This window comes from Bos indicus x Bos taurus, chromosome 11 (genome assembly GCF_003369695.1).
Source record: "Bos indicus x Bos taurus breed Angus x Brahman F1 hybrid chromosome 11, Bos_hybrid_MaternalHap_v2.0, whole genome shotgun sequence".
Lineage (NCBI taxonomy): Eukaryota > Metazoa > Chordata > Mammalia > Artiodactyla > Bovidae > Bos > Bos indicus x Bos taurus.
The window spans coordinates 97231084-97249458 of record NC_040086.1 but is presented as its reverse complement, the minus strand read 5'-3'; the positions used below and the strand labels follow the sequence as shown (position 1 = coordinate 97249458).

The following is an 18375-nucleotide window of genomic DNA, read 5'->3' as shown; positions in this document are numbered from 1 at the left end:
AGGTTTGGGCTGTTGTGAAAAGATCACACAAAGGACATGAAGATACTTTATAAACTGAAAGAGGGCTGCCCAAGTGCAGATCATTACTTGGAGTGGCATTTCCCTAAGAACTTTTTAAGAAAGTTGCTGCTGCTGCTGAGTCGCTTCAGTCGTGTCCGACTCTGTGCAACCCCATAGATGGCAGCCCACCAGGCTCCCCCGTCCCTGGGATTCTCCAGGCAAGAACACTGGAGTGGGTTGCCATTTCCTTCTCCAATGCATGAAAATGAAAAGTGAAAGTGAAGTTGCTCAGTCGTGTCTGACTCTTAGGGACCGCATGGACTGCAGCCCACCAGGCTCCTCCATCCATGGGATCTTCCAGGCAAGAGTACTGGAGTGGGTTGCCATTGCCTTCTCTGTTAAGAAAGTTACTAAATCTTATTGGAATGTGCTATCTATGAAGTCCTTGACAACACTACAAATTCTACTATTCAAATGAATAAGCAGATAGTGGGAATTTTGGCAACCTTTGGAAAAGATACTTTGCCATCAGTTTTGTCTTAAATTGGCTGTGGGTTTTCAGCACCAGTTGTATTTTGAGCGCATAATTTTCTTGAAACCAGACTTTCAACTGTGTAGGTTCTATAGTTCAGATATAGATCATCTATACCTTTAGGGCAAAAATAGATATATTCATAATTCTTTTGCTTTTACAATGGCCACTTCTCCAGTGATACACTGTGGAGTTGTTCCATTTAATTATCTTTTACATATTCTGAACATAGATATAATGAAGTATGTAGGGTATGACTTTACAATACAAAATAATGCAAACAATAAGTTGATACTGTGATTTGTTTTTATGTTTTCTCTTCAATGCTTGATGACCACCTAGTTCTTTTTCCACAGGAAGTAGAAATGAGTAGATACACAGGCCATGTTGTAGAGGAGGCACTGATTGCTCAGCTGTGGTCCTCTGACCCACAGCATCAGCATCGACTTGAGAGAAATGCAAATTCTCAGGGCCCAGTCAGACCTACGGAATCAGAGGTTCTAGGGGGTGATTCTAACCCACACTGAAGCTTTAGAAGTACTGCCCTAGAGCCTTGCTGTTGAGCGTGTCCATGGTCAGCAGCACAGGCACCACATGAGACCTTGTTGGGAATACAGGATCATGGCCCGGCTGAAGAGCTGTTGATGAGAACCTGCATTTGGTCAGGATATCCCAGCGGTCTGTATACACACAAGGCTCGAGGCGCGCTGCTGAGCTCAGTCTGCCTGTCCAGGCCTGGTCCAGCAGCTCTGCCCCTTTAAGCGAAGGTGCAGGCACACCATGGAAGCCAGGAGGCTCTCACTAAATGCTGCCCAACTTTACCTGGGGCTTTGTCTGCAGACTCTGCCTCAGACAAGCTCTTCTTCCTCCTGCCCCACAAAGCTCTTTCTAAGAATCTCAATAACTTCCCCGAAGACACAGGACATTCACAGTTGGACATGAAAGCATCAATAACTCACCTCCTTTTTACAGATCCCTGATGCCACCAAGCTTGATGGAGCATCCCCTCTCACGATGGATTTCAGCTTTAGTGCCTTACAGAACAGAGATCTCTTTCAGTTTATCAGGCAGTAAAAGCATAAGAATCAACAGTTATGACTTGAAAAAAACTTTTAAAAATGAAACAGGAGTAATTTCAGGCTTGTTTCAGGTTCCCACACTGCCCTATCACTGAAGATAAGGAAAGGAGTCAGCTGGATCTAATGATGTCAAATGCATTCTGTCATTTCAACTGATCAGTATATCAGTACAGTGATTTCCAAACCACCAGTACTGAAAAAAATCCCCAGGTCCTTCCTCAAACTTGATGAATCAGATTCTCTGAAAGTAGAGTTGGGGTACTATCTTTGAACACGGACCGAAGTTGGAGGCCCCGGTGACACGGCTCCTGCTTTGGGAAAAGGTTATCTTTGCTGCTAAGCTTTTGTGATTGCCTTGCTGATTAGCTTCCACTTTCAGGTCAGAATCTTGTCTGCAGCAGACAGCTCTTCTCCTCCCTCTTGTGACATGGGACCAAGGCAGAAGGCTGTGTCACCTCCAGAATCGAGAAACACTAATGTCACGAAGGAGCCAGGCAGAGAGGGAGTGGCTTCCTCTAAAACCTGGAATAAGGTGATGCCTAGGAGCCACATCCCTGTGATGACTGCTTTCAAGCGGTAGGGGGGAAATCCGGGTCTCCTGCGAGGACAGCCCCCTCCGTGCTGACTCCTGCCAGGGGGCAGTTCAAAGTGCTTTCCCTAAATTGGCTCTCTACTCTTCAGAAAATCCCCAGGAGTCAAGCAAATGGTATGTGCTCCCTTGACAAGAGGGAGCAGGGACTGAGCCCTGTGGCCTCCTGGTCCCAGCCAGCATCACCCCTCCTCATATAAGCAACAAGGTCCTATTGTACAGCACAGGGAGCTATATTCAATATCCTGTTACGAACCAGATTGGAAAAGAATATGAACAAGAATATCAATATGTATAACTGAATCGCTTTGCTGTACAGCAGAAATTAACACATTGAAAATCAATTATACTTCAATAAAATTAAAAAAAAATTTTCCTTATGGTTCCACAATGACCCTAAGAGAAGTGACAGAGCTCCTCCAGGAGTGTGCAAACATAACATTCTTCGCAGAAGGGCCAACTGGTTTGGATGGACTCACAACTCTGTGTCTTGCACAACAGATGTCAGAAAAAAACCCACCTGTCCTATTCTAACGAACTCTGCCTGGCGGGCCTCTTCTTTCTTCCTCGCTGACTTGGGCGATTCCGGTAAGACGTCACTGAAAGATCGTCTATTAAGCATGTTCTGAAAAAGAAAGACAAGTTATGAATTCCAAAGATGGTTATCAAATCTCATCTTTGCCTTCTCTTACTCCACAAACCTATTTGTCCAAATAGTCCTACTTCTGCCACCTCTATTCATTCACTCAATAAGCATCTATGGAGCACCGCTCAAGTGTCCGCCCAGGTCTGTGTGAGCCGCAAGGGATTAAGGAGCCAACAGGGGGAGAGACAGCCCCTGGAAGAGCCAGCCCCTGGAAGAGCTGAGAGCAGGGGCTCAGAAAGCAAGCAAACCAGCAGCTCCACTTACTAACCGCCTCCCACGGTGACTGGCCGCTACGCTGCACAGCTCCAAGGATGCCGTTCTCAGAGAGGGTACCCCAGAACATGACACACTCAATTCCATGTGAACAGGGCCCCTGGACTTGTCAACTCTGTGGTCTTCTGGGTAATTTTGGGCAAGGAACTTAATTTCTGAGTCTCAGTGTCTTTGTGTGGCTAATACCTGTCTCTGAGGTGTGTTATAAGGACTAAGGAAGGAAATGTATGGGAGGTGCTTGAGCACACACTCAGTAAATGTCAGTTTTCTTCCAGACAGCAGTCAGAGAACTGGGTGCATGCTTGCAGTTAGCACGTAGTGGCTGATCACCTATGCGCTGCTGGATCTGGGCAATGTGGTGGACACAATCTCTGTCCTCATGGAGCAGAGTCTACGGGAAAGCTAGATTAAGTAACTGACTACACGACTGGCACATGGATAACTTCTATGAAGGGGAGGTACATAAAGCATCTGGAGGCATTAAACAGGGGCACTAGGCTTCAGCTGGGCTGGGGAAAGCCTGTTAAGGCAGTGATGCTTCAGCTGAGACCTGCAAAGACATCACATACTTCTCTTGGTACCCTTTCTTCATTGGAAGGACTGATGCTGAAGCGCCAATACTTTGGCCACCTGATTCAAAAAACCAACTCTTTGAAAAAGACCCTGATGCTGGGAAAGGCTGAGGGCAGGAGGAGAAGGGGGCGACAGAGGATGAGATGGTTGGATGGCATCACCAACTCAATGGACATGAGTTTGAGCAAACTCCGGGAGATAATGAAGGACAGGAGAGCCTGGCGTGCTGCAGTCTATGGGGTTGCAGAGAGTGGGAGATGACTTAGCAACTGAACAACAATAACTCTCTCTTCATCCTTCTTTGACCTTAAGGAAATAAGGAAATGGGCAGATTGCCAATTATGGCTGGCTATTTAGGGCCCTGGGGTTGGTCTGGCCCAAGCCCTGTAAGTAGCTGGGTGTAGAGACCGGCTGGAAATCAGGGGCACCTCTAAGAGGGCGGTGGTCACTGTGCTGAAGGGAAAGGATCACACGGTTTGTCTGCACCAGTGTGTTCTGATGTTCTTTGTCTCCCCAGGGTGGGGGTGGGGGGCACTTGAGACCAGACGCTGCATTTATGTTCACATTCAGTAGCAACTCCTGTGGCTGGAGTTTGTGGCCCCACTGATTCTAGGGGAGTGTTCCCACTTGTTCTGTGTTCTTTGTTAAATACGAGAAATGCTTCTAAACAATGATGATTTCATTCCGCATTAATACTTATTAGCCACCATGACACACGGCGATCTTGTACTGAGTCCGGAGGCCTCTAAAGAGTGTGGGGCCCTCGAGGTGCTGGGTTCCTCAAAGGAGGTGCTGGGTCTCATCAGTGTGGATACACCTTCAGCCTAGGAAGTGTCTGGCGCAAAGTGGATTTTCAGTAAATGCACAGGCATATTTCAGTGCCTAAATATGGTACTCGCCAGTAAATCTCCAGAAAACCTTAAGAGAGCGTAGTCTCTCTCCCAAATCAATACTTTGCCTGTCCATCAGCTCCATGGCACAGGCAACACTGAGCGGTACTCCAAGGCCAGCCACCCCAAAGCACTCTACTGCTCCACGGACTGTTGACTGACACTCGTGCCCCAGCCTGCATGGTGACCTCTACAAGATTTTTATGAAAATCGCACTCCTTTATATGGACATTAAACGTCCCCTCTTCCCATGGTATCCACGAGAGAGCCCCAGCCCATGGCGGCCACAGTCCAGTGTTGACAGCAAGGATCAGGAGATGTTACACTCTTCTAACCAGGACTCATCACAAGGACTTGTGTTCTCAATTCAGAGCCCATGGGAAAGAAAGAAGACCATGGATCCAGGGTTACCTTGTGCAAATCTGGCATCAAATCCTGGTATAAAGATCGAATCAACATATCCAGAGTTCGTCGACGTTTCTGGGCGAATGTTGGGGTTTCCAAAGTGGCTTTTTCACCGTTAATTACTAAGATAAATCAAGTTACAAAGGGAATTACAAATGTTAGGTTATTGAAGAATGTCCTTCTCAAGGAAACTTTTCACAGTAAATGCCACCCATTTCCTAATACTGTTATTACCCTCCTTTCATGGAAGAATCCTTAAAAACTTGCTAAATTTCTCTGTACAAAGTCATACTCCATAGGTATATCTATCTTGCCTTTCCTGTTGGATTACAAGATTCCTGAGCAGAGGGTATAACTAATTACTTGAAGACCTAACTCGCACCCAAACCTGCCCTCATCCACCATTCCACCCACCTACTCACCCATCCACTAATCCATCCATCCATTAATCCACCTACCCACCCATTCACCCATCCATCCAACACATGGGCCAAACCATAGGATGCCATTCAATGGGATTAAATATATATTTGATGGATTGTGTTAGAAAAAATAACACCACCATTGCCCAAGCAGAGTACTGGAATTCTTAGCCCAATGAAAGTTTCTTCTGGAAGAAAAAGCTGGTGGTTTAGTGGACTACAGACACTGAGAGTCAATGAAGTGGAATGTCCAGTTACACATTAGAGCACAGAATGCAAAGTGTGCAGTAGTTAGGAGCTTGAGGCTGAGGCAGTTATGGGTTTGAATCCCAGCTGTGCTGCTGTCTGTGCATTCTTAAGCAAATTATTTAGATCCTTGGGCCTCAATTTTCTATTATGTAAAATGAATATAACCATATTTCCTTATGGGGTTGTAAGAACGTGATAGAACACATAAAAGAGCACAGAGCTAGGCCTATTGAACTGAATAAATATTAGTTATTTGGTGGCTAGGATGCTAGGTATAGATGAGAACCCAGGAGAGACCTCCAAAACACCATCAGAAAACTAAATACGTTTCTCATGAAAAATTAACAGAACGTGGAATGCAATCAATGCTTAAACGATGATATCTTCTATACAGTATCTTGCAAGAATTAGAAGAAATGTATTTTGATGTAGAACAAGGTACAAAAACATTTCAAAATAGAAACTTACATTTCACTAGCAAAAAGTCCCTGAATTCCTGGTGGTCTGTAAACACTGGTGGGGATGGCAAGGGTGGGCCAAAGAGTGGTACGCTTTCCTCTGAAAATATTTTCAGCCTGCATAGAGAACATTGTAGAGTTAGTTGGTTTTTCTTAAAAGATCATCAACATCTGGATCTTAAATTTCTCCAGTTGCCTATGTGATGTCTTAGGAATACTTCCACAGGAGGAAGGCATCCTCTGTTCTTCCAGAACCTTGGCCACCATGCAGCAGTCCTATCTGCTTTAGGGCAAAGATCAGGTCTTCCTGGATCCTTCATGGTCCAACCCACCAAGCAGCGGGCAAGGTCACCCACTGCAGTAATGACAGCAAAAACCACCACTTGCACCCACTGCACAACAGGGAGCATACTTGGTATTTTAAGACATAGTATCCACTGATTCTCAGCAGCCTGCCAAAGTAGAGCTGTTACCTTCCTTCCACAGACAAGCCTGAGGCTCCAAGAAGATAAACACTTTTCCCCTAAAGCTTCCAAGTTAGTAAGCGACAGAGCTGGGATTCCAACCCAGGTCTATTTGCCTCACAGTTTATCCTCTTTTCACAATATCATGATAGCTTTTAACAGATTAATTTTTGAGAACAAAGCATAAACAGGCAAGGATGTAGCCTAGGAAGGAGGGTGCTCTGGGCAAGATCAAACATATCACATTTGTGCCCTCTGTGGAGCACAATCACATTCCAAGCTAGCCCTGACCCTCGGGTCTACTGCAGAGCAACACTATACGAAACAGGGGACCTCCCTGGTGATCCAGAGGCTAAGACTCCACGCTCCCAGTGCAGGGGCCCAGGTTCGATCCCTGGTCAGGGCACTAGATCCCACATGCTGCAGCTAAAGATCCTGAGTGCTGCAACTAAGACCCAGCGCAGCCAAATAAAAAAACCCAAATCAAAACAAAACACTATATGAGACAAGCTTTTCCTGAAGACACAGTCTTTCAAGTCAATCAAGAAACAGGTAATAAATCAAGAGTCTCATAAAATGAATGCCAAATTAACATGTAAACATGAGGATTAGAACAAGCCATCAAGATAAAGTTGTTACCAACCTGTAATTGTCCTTTTGCTGATCATACCTCACTAAGGCAAAAATATCTGTGGTGATGGTTAAGGAAATCAATTAAGGACCCGATGCGCACAGTCAAAAGCTTGTGTTTGGTAAACCCCGGGTACAGGATCATCTTGGACCTGCTCTCCTGGGGTCAGGGCACCTGTCACCCTTAGGTTGAGATGGAACTTTGTCTTCTATAAAAGAGACAGCCGGGGGAGACAGGTTTGACCTCTGCATGCTTGTCCTTTTGGGAAAGGGCTTCACCTCCAAATCTGTCAGAAAAGCAATGTAAATAATGCTATGAAACCACTACAACAAAGCAAAACCAGAGCAAAAAGATCAGTTCCCTTGCCTGGAAATATATACAAGATCCCCAATGAAATTAACCAGATATGTCGTCTCAAACATTTTGAAAGGAAAAGCAGTTTAAATGTATCCACTGTATACTTTCCCTCTCTCTCCTTCTGGCTTTTAGTAGACAAAACAAACCCAAACAAACCAGTGTAGCTGGCGGCAGTCTCTAGGCAGAATCTACTTTGCTCGTGTTGGGCATGTTGAGTCTAAAATAGTACCACCTCCACCAGCATTTTTTTTCTTCTCCCATTCCTCCTTTTCCCCCAGCATCTCCCAGCCCTAGCTTCTCTTAGCTAGGGTTGAAATATCACCCTCCTCAATCCCTCAGAGTGCTCCCACTCTTAGATTTGTCCCTTTGGAGAAACAAACAAGCCCAGTCCCAAATCTAAAACTCATAATGAAAGGAAATTCTAAAAATAATGATGATCTCTCTGTTACTCTGAGTCACCTCCCTCTCCCTCTTGGAATTTTCTTTCTGTTCTGTAAGAAGAACTGCTGCACAAAAGGGGAAATATTAGTCCTCCATGCCAGTGACCAGAATAAGATATCACTTATTATTAATGTGTATGTGCAAACCTGTTTTATTCCCTGTCCTCATGGCAATTTTCAGCTTTTAAAACTTACATACTGGGACTTCCCTGGTGGTCCAGTGGCTAAGACTCTGCTTGCAATGCAAGCGGTCTGGGTTCAATCCTTTGTCAGGGAACTAGGTCCTGCATGCCACAACAAGGATCAAAGATCTCGAGTTCCACAACTAAGACCCAGTGCAGCCAAATAAATAAATGTGCTCAGTTGCTTCTGTCATGCGATCTCATGGACTGTAGCCCGCCAGGCACCTCTATCCATGGGATTATCTTGGCAAGAATACTGGAGTGGGTTGCCAGTTCCTCCTCCAAGGGATCTTCCTGACCTAGGGATCAAACCCGTGTCTCCTGCAGCTCCTGTATTGGCAGGTAGATTCTTTATCACTGAGCTACCTGGGAAGCCCCCAGATAAATAATTTAAAGAAAAACTTACATTCTATAATGTTAGGACATAAGCGAACAAGCTAGAGGATGCAGAGCAATCTACTTGTAGATGTCATGAGTCACAGTGGTCCTAGCTCCCAGCATCTTTACTGGGGTCTCCAGGGAATATGAATAACTAGACCAGAATTTATTCTGAAAAACACCTGTAGGTACTACTACTTGCCTTTACTTATTATGGCCAGCATGACAGCTGGGTCTCACTGTCATGGCCAGTGGCCCAGGACAATGGGGCCATGGTTGGGGATGTGTCAGGCTGGCCATGCTCATGCCCCAGGCCTGTCTGAGTGCACTGAGCTTGGGCATTACTGAGAACTTCAGGTCTTTGGTGGCAAAGTGAGCTAAAGATGCACGAGAGGAAGTGGAGGGAAAGCAAATAATTAATTCTATCACTTCTCAAATGTTAAGAGATGGTAATACAGCAGCCATTCCCAGGACTTAGAATCAACAAAGGCACATTATTTTGGCTTTTTATCTCAGCTTGCAAGTTTTTTATACCTAAAGCAAATTTCTCAGAGGATTCACTACCTATAATTCTTCTAATTCCCTTATTATCAGTGGAAGGTAGGAAGTTCCCTTCATTTCATAGACACTTGAGGAAAGGAAAAACAGTTGTGAAGTGAAGAATTCTCTGAGAATAAATAAGTCCATTCATCGCTGCAGTGGACAGAGAGAGTGGCTCTTAGGGTCTAGCAACCAAAACAATCAGCACGTGCCAGTCCACCATGACATCAGGCTTGAGGGTCATTTAAGGTCCAGCGAGGCTAACTTGGGAGGGTTCACTCAGGCCCAGGATACGTGTGAAGTGGGAGCGGATCATGGAAGGCTTGAAGGCAGGAGAAGGTTCCTCTCCTTCCTGGAACACTATGGTGACGATGTCGTTTCCAATGTGGCGCTTCCTTTCCACCTGGATGTAAATGAACAGCATCACTGAGAAGGCCGCTCACACACTGCACGTTCCCAGAGTTAATGTACTAACGCAGCAAAACAAACTCCAATGCTCACAGAGCCCTGAGCTTCATTATCTTTGTCTCCTTGCCTCCCAAACTTCTCCAGCCCATCTCCTGGCTCATCTGGCAGTCTCCTCCACTCCTCTTCCAACTCAGTCCTGCATTTAATCTTCACTACCCTCCCCCAGGAGCCTCCAACAGTCTCCTTGCCTCTATTCTTTCACACTTTACTGCTCTGATCAGGTTCACCTTCACTCCTGCTTCATCTCCTTAGCCTGGAGTTCAAGGCCCCTAGACCAGAGGCATTGCCTCAGAATTCCCTGGGGACGGGCTCAAATATGCATATTTAAAAATATAAATGAATGCCTTCACTCGTTCTGAAGCATATACTTGATGAGAATAGTGCCCCTATCTAATCTGACCCCAGCTGACCTTTCCAAAATGATCTGCTAGACCTAGGGCCAATAAATCTTTTAAAAAAATTATTTTTTAATTGAAGGATAATTGCTTTATAGAATTTTGCTGTATTCTGTCAAACCTCAACATGAAGCAGCCATAGGTATACATATATCCCCTCCTTTTTGAACCTCTTTCTCATCTTCCTCCCCAACCCACCCCTCTAGGTTGATACAGAGCCCCTGTTTGACTTTCCTGATATATACAGCAAATTCCCATGGCTATCTATTTTACATATGGTAATGTAAGTTTCCATGTTACTCTTTCCATACATCTCACCCTCTCCTCCCCTCTCCCATGTCCATAAGTCTATTCTTTATGTCTGTTTCTCCATTGCTGCCCTGTAAATAAATTCTTCAGTACAATTTTTCTAGATTCTGTATACATGCGTTAGACTATGGTATTTATCTTTCTCTTTCTGGCTTACTTCACTCTGTATAATAGGTTCTATGTTCATCCACCTCATTAGAACTGTCTCAAATGCATTCCTTATTATGGCTGAGTAATATTCCATTGCGTATATGTCAGTAAATCTTTTCTGTGAAGGTCCAGACTCTTGGCAGTCCCTTGTACTTCAAGGAGATCAAACCAGTCAATCCTAAAGGAAATCAGTCCTGAATATTCATTGGAAGGACTGATGCTGAAACTCCAATACTCTGGCCACCTGATGCAAAGAGCAGACTTGTTGGAAAAGACCCTGATGCTGGGAAAGATTGAGAACAGGAGGATAAGGGGGTGACAGAGGAAGACATGGTTGGATGGCATCACCGACTCAATGGACATGAGTCTGAGTAAACTCCGGGAGTTGGCGATGGACAGGGAAGCCTGGCATGCTGCAGTCCATGGGGTTGCGAAGAGTTGGAGACAACTGAGCGACCAAACTGAACTGAACTGAGCAACTGAATGACAACAATGAAGGTCCAGACAGTAAGTATTTTGGGGTTTGCAGATCATACTCTTTACAACCATGCAGCTTTGCTGTTGTGGCAAAAAGCAGCTGTAGACAATTCATAAATCAATGGGCAAGACTGTTTTCCAACAACACTTTATTTAACAAACCACGCAGTCTGCTGGATCTGGTGCATGGGCCATAGTTTGCCAAGCCCTGTCCAAGACCTTTGCACAACTGGCCAAGGAGAATGATTCACTTTTCTCCGTGGGTCTCTCATGTGTCCCCTATTTTACATTGTAAGCTCCTGAGAACAGGATCTCTACCTGACCCATATTAGATATTACTCTCATTTTGCAAGTAAAAAAACTAAGGCTTAGAGATGCTCTGATAATTTTACTTCAATTCAATTCAACTCAAAAAGATTTTTGGCAATTACTTCTTAGATATGACACTAAGGGCATAGCCAATGAAAGAAAAAATACATAAATTTGACTACATTAAAATTTAAAACTTCTGTTTACATTAAAAGATACTATCAACAAAGTAAAAAGGCAGCCCAAAGAATGGGAGAAATATTTACAAGTCATATATTCAATCATATATAAAGAACTCCTACAACTCAACAACAAAAACCCCAAATAATGTGATTAAAATATAAGCACAGGACTTGAATACACAATGCTTTAAAGAAAATATACAGATGGATAATAAACACAAAAGATGTTCAATATCACTAATGGTTAGAGAAATGCAAATAAAAAGCACAATGAGATATCACCTCACACCCATCAGAATAGCTATTTTAAAACAACTCAAATAACAAACGTTGTTACAAATGTGGAGAAACTGGAACTCATGCACTGCTGGTGGGAATGTAAAACAGAGCCACTGCTGGGAAAAATATTTAAAATTAAACACAGAACTACCATATGATCCAGCAATTCCAGTTCTGGGTATATTCTCCCCAAATTGAAAGCAGAGACTCAAACAAATATCTGTACACCAATGCTCTTAGCAGCTGTATTGATAATAGCCGAAAGGTGGAAATGACTCAAGCATCTACCGATGGATGAATGGATAAAGAAAATGTGGTATAAAAATATGGAATACTACTCAGCTTTAAAAACGAAGGAAATTCTGACACATGGTACAATATGGACGACCCCTGAGGACACTGTGATAGTGAAATAAGCCAGACAAAAAGGAAAAATGTATGATTCCACTTACATGAGATTCCTAGAATAATCAAATTCATAAAGACAGAGAGGAGTGCGGTGGTTGCCAGGGGCTGGGGGAGGGAGGAATGTGGATTTACTGATTAATGGGTACGGGCTTTCGGTTTGAGAAGATGATAAAGTTCTGGAGATGGACCGTGGCAATGACTGCACAACAATGCACTTAATGGAATTAATGGCACTGAACTATAAATTCAGAAGTGGTTAAAACTGTAAATTTTATATTAAAATGAAAATAAGTAAGTGCTCATCCATCAGTTGATGACTGGATAAACAAAATGTGTCTATAAAATAGGAAATTATTCTGCAATAAAAAGGGATGAAATACAGATACAGGCTACAACATGGACAAACCTTGAAAGCATGCCAAGTGCAAGAAGCTAGTTACAAAAGACCACACATGACGTGATTCCATGTGTACAAAGTGTCCAGAATAGGCAAATCGAAAGAGAAAGCAGGTTGCTAGTTACCAGAGGCTACGCAGCGGGGAGTGGGAAGTGACGGCAAAGCCGCGAGAGATTTCTCTTCGGGGTAATGAAATATTCTAAAATTGACTGTGATGATAGCTGAATAACCATGTGAACATACTTAAGTGGGTAAAGTGAATGGAATATGAAATATGTCTCAATAAAGCTTTTATATATATTTTGTAAAGTAATTATTTAGCTTCTGCTCTATATCAGGAACAAAACAGACAAAATTCCTGCCTTCATGGGGCACACACTCTAGCAGTAGGCACAGAAATTACACAGTAAACGTAAACAAGTGTTCTAAATAATATGTGTCATGTTAGGTGACAATATGTGCCATGGACGAACAGGAGCCGTGCAGGGGCCTGGGGGCGCTGGGGGCGCTGGGGTTGGGTGGGTTGTGGCTTTAATTCAGTCATGGGGTCATTTTAACAGCTGGCATTTGGGTAGATCTGAGGGTGGTGAGTGAGTCAGCCAGAAGATACCAGGTAGGAGAGAGTTCTAGGCAGAAGGAAGGGCAGCTTAAAGCCATGACGTGGAGCAGTATCTGGTGACTTGGGACAGGAAAGGAAGACGATATGACTGGAAGGGAGGAAACCAGGAGAGCAGTGGGTGGGGGGACCAGAGAGGTACGGAGGTCACTAGGGGCCTTCAGCCACTCTAAGGATCTGGCTTTGACTCTGAGTGAAGCGGAAGGCACTAGGGCTTTGGGAAGAGGCTGACGTGCATTTCTAAGGATCGCTCTGGCCAGTGGATTGAGAAACACTTTGTCAGGGCACCAGGGAGGCTGAGAGGAACTTATTCAGCATGGTAACTGAAGTGTGACAAAAGCTCAGGTGTCACCTGAAGGTCGAGCCCACAGGATTTCCTGACAAACTGAATATGGGATGAGAAGGAGAGACAGGAATCAAGAATGATTCTAAGGTCATTTTGCCCCACACACAGGAAGAGCAGAAGAGCCATCATCAGAGATAATAAGAAAGACTTTGGGAGGAAGAGGTCTGGAGGAGAGTAGGGAATTCAGCTTTGGACAGACTGGGTGTGAGACGCTGAGCCCAGGGGAGGCGTCAAGAAGCCTGCATATTTGGTCTGGAGTTCCCCCTAGGCTGGCTGGAGATGTAAGTTTGGGTGTCTGGGGCATGGGATGGGATATGAATGGGTGTGTGAGTATAGAAAGAGAAGAGAAAGGAGCTGAGAACTGAGCCCTGGGGCTGTCATCACACACAAAGAGTCCAGGATCCCAGAGCCACTTTGAGGCAGAGCTGGGGCTGGGCCCAGGGCTGACACAGAGCCTGTGCTTTTATCTGGTCCTGAAAGCTGTAGTCGGGTTCTGGAGCACTGGGAGACTGGGTGTTAGGGGCGAGGACATCACAGATGTTAGGGAGAAGATAAGCCCCAGAAAGACAAATATCAATACCCCCTTCCTTACCCCCACTGTGGTTTACTTCGGTGATAGAAGAAAGAGATGAAGGAGTTATTGTAAAACCAAAATCTACAAAATCTTTGTGAAAGTTTGTTTCTTTACATCAGATTTGGGATGTGGCTCAGACTGTTCCACTAGTGTTTTAGATGTTAGGAGATCAAAGAGCCACCAAGATCTTATGAGCCACCAAGATTTTCTGACCGTTACCTTAGGCCCCAAAGAGACCATGGCAGGTACAGAGAGAGGCTTGCGGTTACTGGTCCTTCTCTGCACTGAGAAGGTTCACTGTCATTCTGCACTTCTTTGGCTCTCTTCCCCACTGCTTTATGTTTCTGGTAACAGAGAGAAGGTTCATAGTTGTGATTTTCTTCACATCTACTGATGCTGGGCAAGTGGAAGGCCCAAGCACTACTCACAGATCCAGCCAAGATGTTGAGAACACCAGAGTTTATCTGGGAACATTTCAGTGCTCCTGGTGAGCCTGTTTTCTCTTAATATGCTAACAGCCCCTTCAAAAAGATAAGGTTAAAGTCTGGAGCTGGGCAAAGGTTGAACTGTCACATTCATTCCTCCTGTCTCCGGCTAATGCCGTCATTTGTCACAGGACACAGGCTATTTTAGTGAATGTACGGGGCTGAAAAGGTCAGGGTTGGGGTAGGAGGAGGGTTATGAAATATTTCAGTGGAATTTTTTCCCTAGCATTGTTGAGATGTAAGAGGTCAACATAATTCATGATGAGTTGGAGGGTCAGCTTGGTCTCTCTTCTCCATGTGAACCCAGGGTCCTAAGAGCTTCAGCTCCTAAGAGGTGGAGCCTGGTAGTGATAATATAGGTCACCTCAGTCACACAAGGGAAGAAGCTTGCAGAAAGGAACTCTTAGACACTTAAGCAAGCCTACTGGGCCAAGGCACTTCCTGCTTACGCCTGTCCCTTGCCAGTTAGCCTTCTAAAATCAGAGCAAGCTTAAATTCTCCAGAGGGTCTCCACTGCCTGTAAGACAATCCACCAGCTCCTTATTCCAGGCCCCAAACCATCAAACAGAACTAGCTCTTCCTGAGCCCACCACCCGCATGTCCCCAAAGCATCGCTACGTCTCATGATCATAACATCACTTTTTAGCCCAACCATCTGCTTTGTGTCTTTCTCCTACTGGAATCTCATTGAAATAAGGATTATAAGTGTTTAGAAAAAATCCCTTTTAGCGCTCATGTACTGGCTCTAGGTTCACATTTCTCGCAAATCTTTGCTGAATAACTGTCGATTCATGTTTGTGATATTTACTTACACAGATGCCTTCAATGTGTAAAAAAGGGATAAGAATCTCATACAAAGGTAAATGGAACCCCCCAAATCCTTAAAAAACCAGCAGCATGTATTTTTGTTATATCTGGATTTCATCAAATGGGCAAGTTTTCTCTGGAAACGGCTAATCTCTGCAGTGGCAGAGTGTTCTTAGGTAGTTTTTTCCGCAACGGGGCACAGGCCACTGGGGAAATGGTCAGTGTTAACCTCCTGCATTAACCTGAAAAAATGCTTGCAACCATTCTGACAAGACACAGGCACGTGGAGAGAAGTCACAGGATGCGTATATGCAAAGCCGTCTGTCAGGGGTCTAGAAAACCACACTCACACACAGGCACACACACATGGTCACACAGACACACAAGTGCATGACTGTCTGAGCCTTTATCTCCTGAAGGGGCCAGCACCAGTAAGGGTAGTTCTTCCTAAGCCTTGGTGAAACTGCAAGCAAACAGACTGGAAACAACACCCCCAAACTGGTCCTGAAATTCAGCTCGTGTATGAACATCCACAGTCTCTGGTTCTATGAAGTTAGCAATGTGCTCTCCACACTGAGGTCACTGCTGAATGTTCTGCGTGTTCACACGTACCTGCTGTTTGTTTTCTTTGGAATACGGCAACATGGTAGAAACATGAAACATGATCTCATGCCCTTGGTAGATGGTATAAACAGAATGAATCCCTGTGGTATCATCTGTAAAAATACAATACGCATTTAGTGGGCACAGGGAGTTCTGAGGCCGTAAGGAAACAGTCTTTATTTGCAGGCTAGAGGAATACAGCACAGTTAGCACATTCCAAAGATCCTATGATCATCCACCTGAGTGGAGGCAACAGTACGGATCCCTCTCCAGCTGAGGCAAGGCTACTGCCCACGTGGGGGCCTCTTCATCCCCCTCTAAGCTCTCTTGCTGTCTCATTCATGCCTTGCTTAGAGCAGAGGAGATCATGAGAAGTCTGAGCCCCAAAGGACAGCATGTTACAACTCCTTGCCTTCTAGTTACTGCTGGTGTCCAGGCCAAAATGAACACAAGATGACATACAAGTAATTATCATGTCCATAAAACAAAAGGAGCTATATCCCTGGCAGCATTGTATACTGACTAATAGCATGGAGTTTGGAGTTGGGCAGACTCAGATTCGAGTTCTCATTAGCTATGTTCCTTCTGACACATTACCTCACCTTTCTCTGAGCCTCAGTTTCTTAAAATTTGCAAATAGAGATAAAAGTAGTGTTTAACTCCTAGGGGTGTCTATCAGATTATCCCAGGAAAGGGAAATGAGGCTGATGGACTCCAGGAGTGACCATGGGCACACAGAGCTTGTTGGGGGGTCATGGGAGTGGGAAGCTGGGCCTGACCACTGGGGCTGAATACTTTATCCCAGCATCCACCAGTTAAGGTGGATAAGGAGAGCTCAGGGCAGCTCTCACAAACCGCCTGACCTTCCTGTATTCAGAATTTGTGAAGTGACTTCAGCATGGGCTGGTGGAGAGACGAGGCCCCCAGAGGCTCAGGATACCTGATTTGAAGTTTATCAAATTTAGGCCAGTGAGCCTCACATCACCTGCCTGGCTTACCTCCAGGACTGGCTGTGAAGAGCAGATAAAATGACAGAAGTGCAAGCACAAGAAAAAACCCATAAATGCTGTATAGTTATAAGACAGCACACTCCACCCTGGGTATACATTCAAATTCAGATGAGGCTGGCAAACAAAACTTCTACAAAACACAGCAGAATGGAGGAGGAGGCAAGCTTACTTTTGGTGTCCAGACCACCACGGTAGCCTGTCCAGCCCTTGAGAGTGATGGTGTCACCCAGCAGATTTAAAAATTTTTGAAAAGCGTCACTTCCGATTTCTGTAAGAAGAGGTCAAGTGTGAACAAAGTGCAGTGTCCACAAGGTCCTAGTTTCTAGCTATGTACTGAAATCCTTTGAAGATTAACTAGGCTCCACGGACATTCCCTCTTCTGGAGACTGTGCAGGAGGCCCACAGTTCCCAGAATCTGAGGAAAGGAAAAACTACAGAGTCAGTCTAAGCAACGTGAGTGCTGCCAGGCTGGGGTCACAAGGATCTAGTAATGCAGAAGGAAAACATCATTACTACTCCTGTTAATAAGGAACAGGCCTCTAATATGAAAAGTGCTAAATAACAGGAAAAGAGGGCCATTTTCTAATTCTCTTAAGCATAAAAATCACAGAGAAAAATTTCCCCATTGCTCCTGAGATAACAAATCCCCATGTAATTTTCCAGTTACACTGAATCCCCCATGCCAGTGCTTGGCACAGATTCAGTGACCAGTGAATATTTGTCAAATGAACGAAACTGGGAAAACATATGTCCTACCAAATTTACCCTGAAAATTTACCCTTCAGCTTCATAAAAACTACTGGCTGTTTCTTTGCATTAAAGACTGAGCGGGTAAGATGAGTTGCAATTGTCTAAATTGCAATGAGGCAGGGCAGGGTTTCTGTTAGAAAAAGGGGGAGACACTCACCGTTGCTGAACATGTCATCATCTGTGAGCTGGCCGTCTTTGGCAAAAAGAACCCCGAACTTGAAATTCACAGAGCCCTTACAATGAGACAACAAAAGGTGCTGGATTTAATTTTCTCACCAAAGCAGACACAGTTATGTGATGTGCTGGTATTTAGGGACCCTACAGGGACCTCAGTGGCGACTTGCTGGATTACTTCCTCCCCTCCATTGCAATTTTGACCCATATTAACAACAATTATTTGTTGATTTTTATAGATTTTTATAGATTTTTATAGCTTACGAGGAAACCCTGTGTTCTTCTGTGAGGTCACTGGAAATTTCATTACCAATGGAGCCTGTAGGATCCCAGGTCCATTCTGCAGCAAAACAGTGCTCAAAGTAAACAGACCCCAGGAGCTCACAGGACTGGCACCATGCTCCGATCAGCCCAGCAGTGGCAGTCTGGAACCCAGCTAGCAGAGAGCTCAGGGTGATTCAAAATTTAACCCAACAATCTCAGGCTAAAAACTCGTGGACTATTTTAGAAATAGAAATGGAAACTGAA

At 44.6% G+C, this 18375-nt stretch overlaps 1 protein-coding gene across 4 annotated transcripts in view; it reads right to left on the bottom strand.

Moving 5' to 3' along the window:
* Positions 1–18375, bottom strand: part of GARNL3 (GTPase activating Rap/RanGAP domain like 3) — a 164890-nt gene that overhangs the window by 34108 nt on the left and 112407 nt on the right. For all 4 annotated transcript variants that reach the window (XM_027556312.1, XM_027556314.1, XM_027556313.1 and 1 more), the window contains 9 exons: positions 17831–17906; positions 17093–17191; positions 15923–16026; positions 9403–9511; positions 7224–7269; positions 6127–6233; positions 4994–5109; positions 2721–2825; positions 1492–1566 (listed from right to left, as the gene is read on the bottom strand). In XM_027556312.1, the coding sequence (XP_027412113.1) occupies positions 1492–1566; positions 2721–2825; positions 4994–5109; positions 6127–6233; positions 7224–7269; positions 9403–9511; positions 15923–16026; positions 17093–17191; positions 17831–17906 (837 nt within the window). The remainder of the gene's footprint in view (positions 1–1491; positions 1567–2720; positions 2826–4993; positions 5110–6126; positions 6234–7223; positions 7270–9402; positions 9512–15922; positions 16027–17092; positions 17192–17830; positions 17907–18375) is intronic.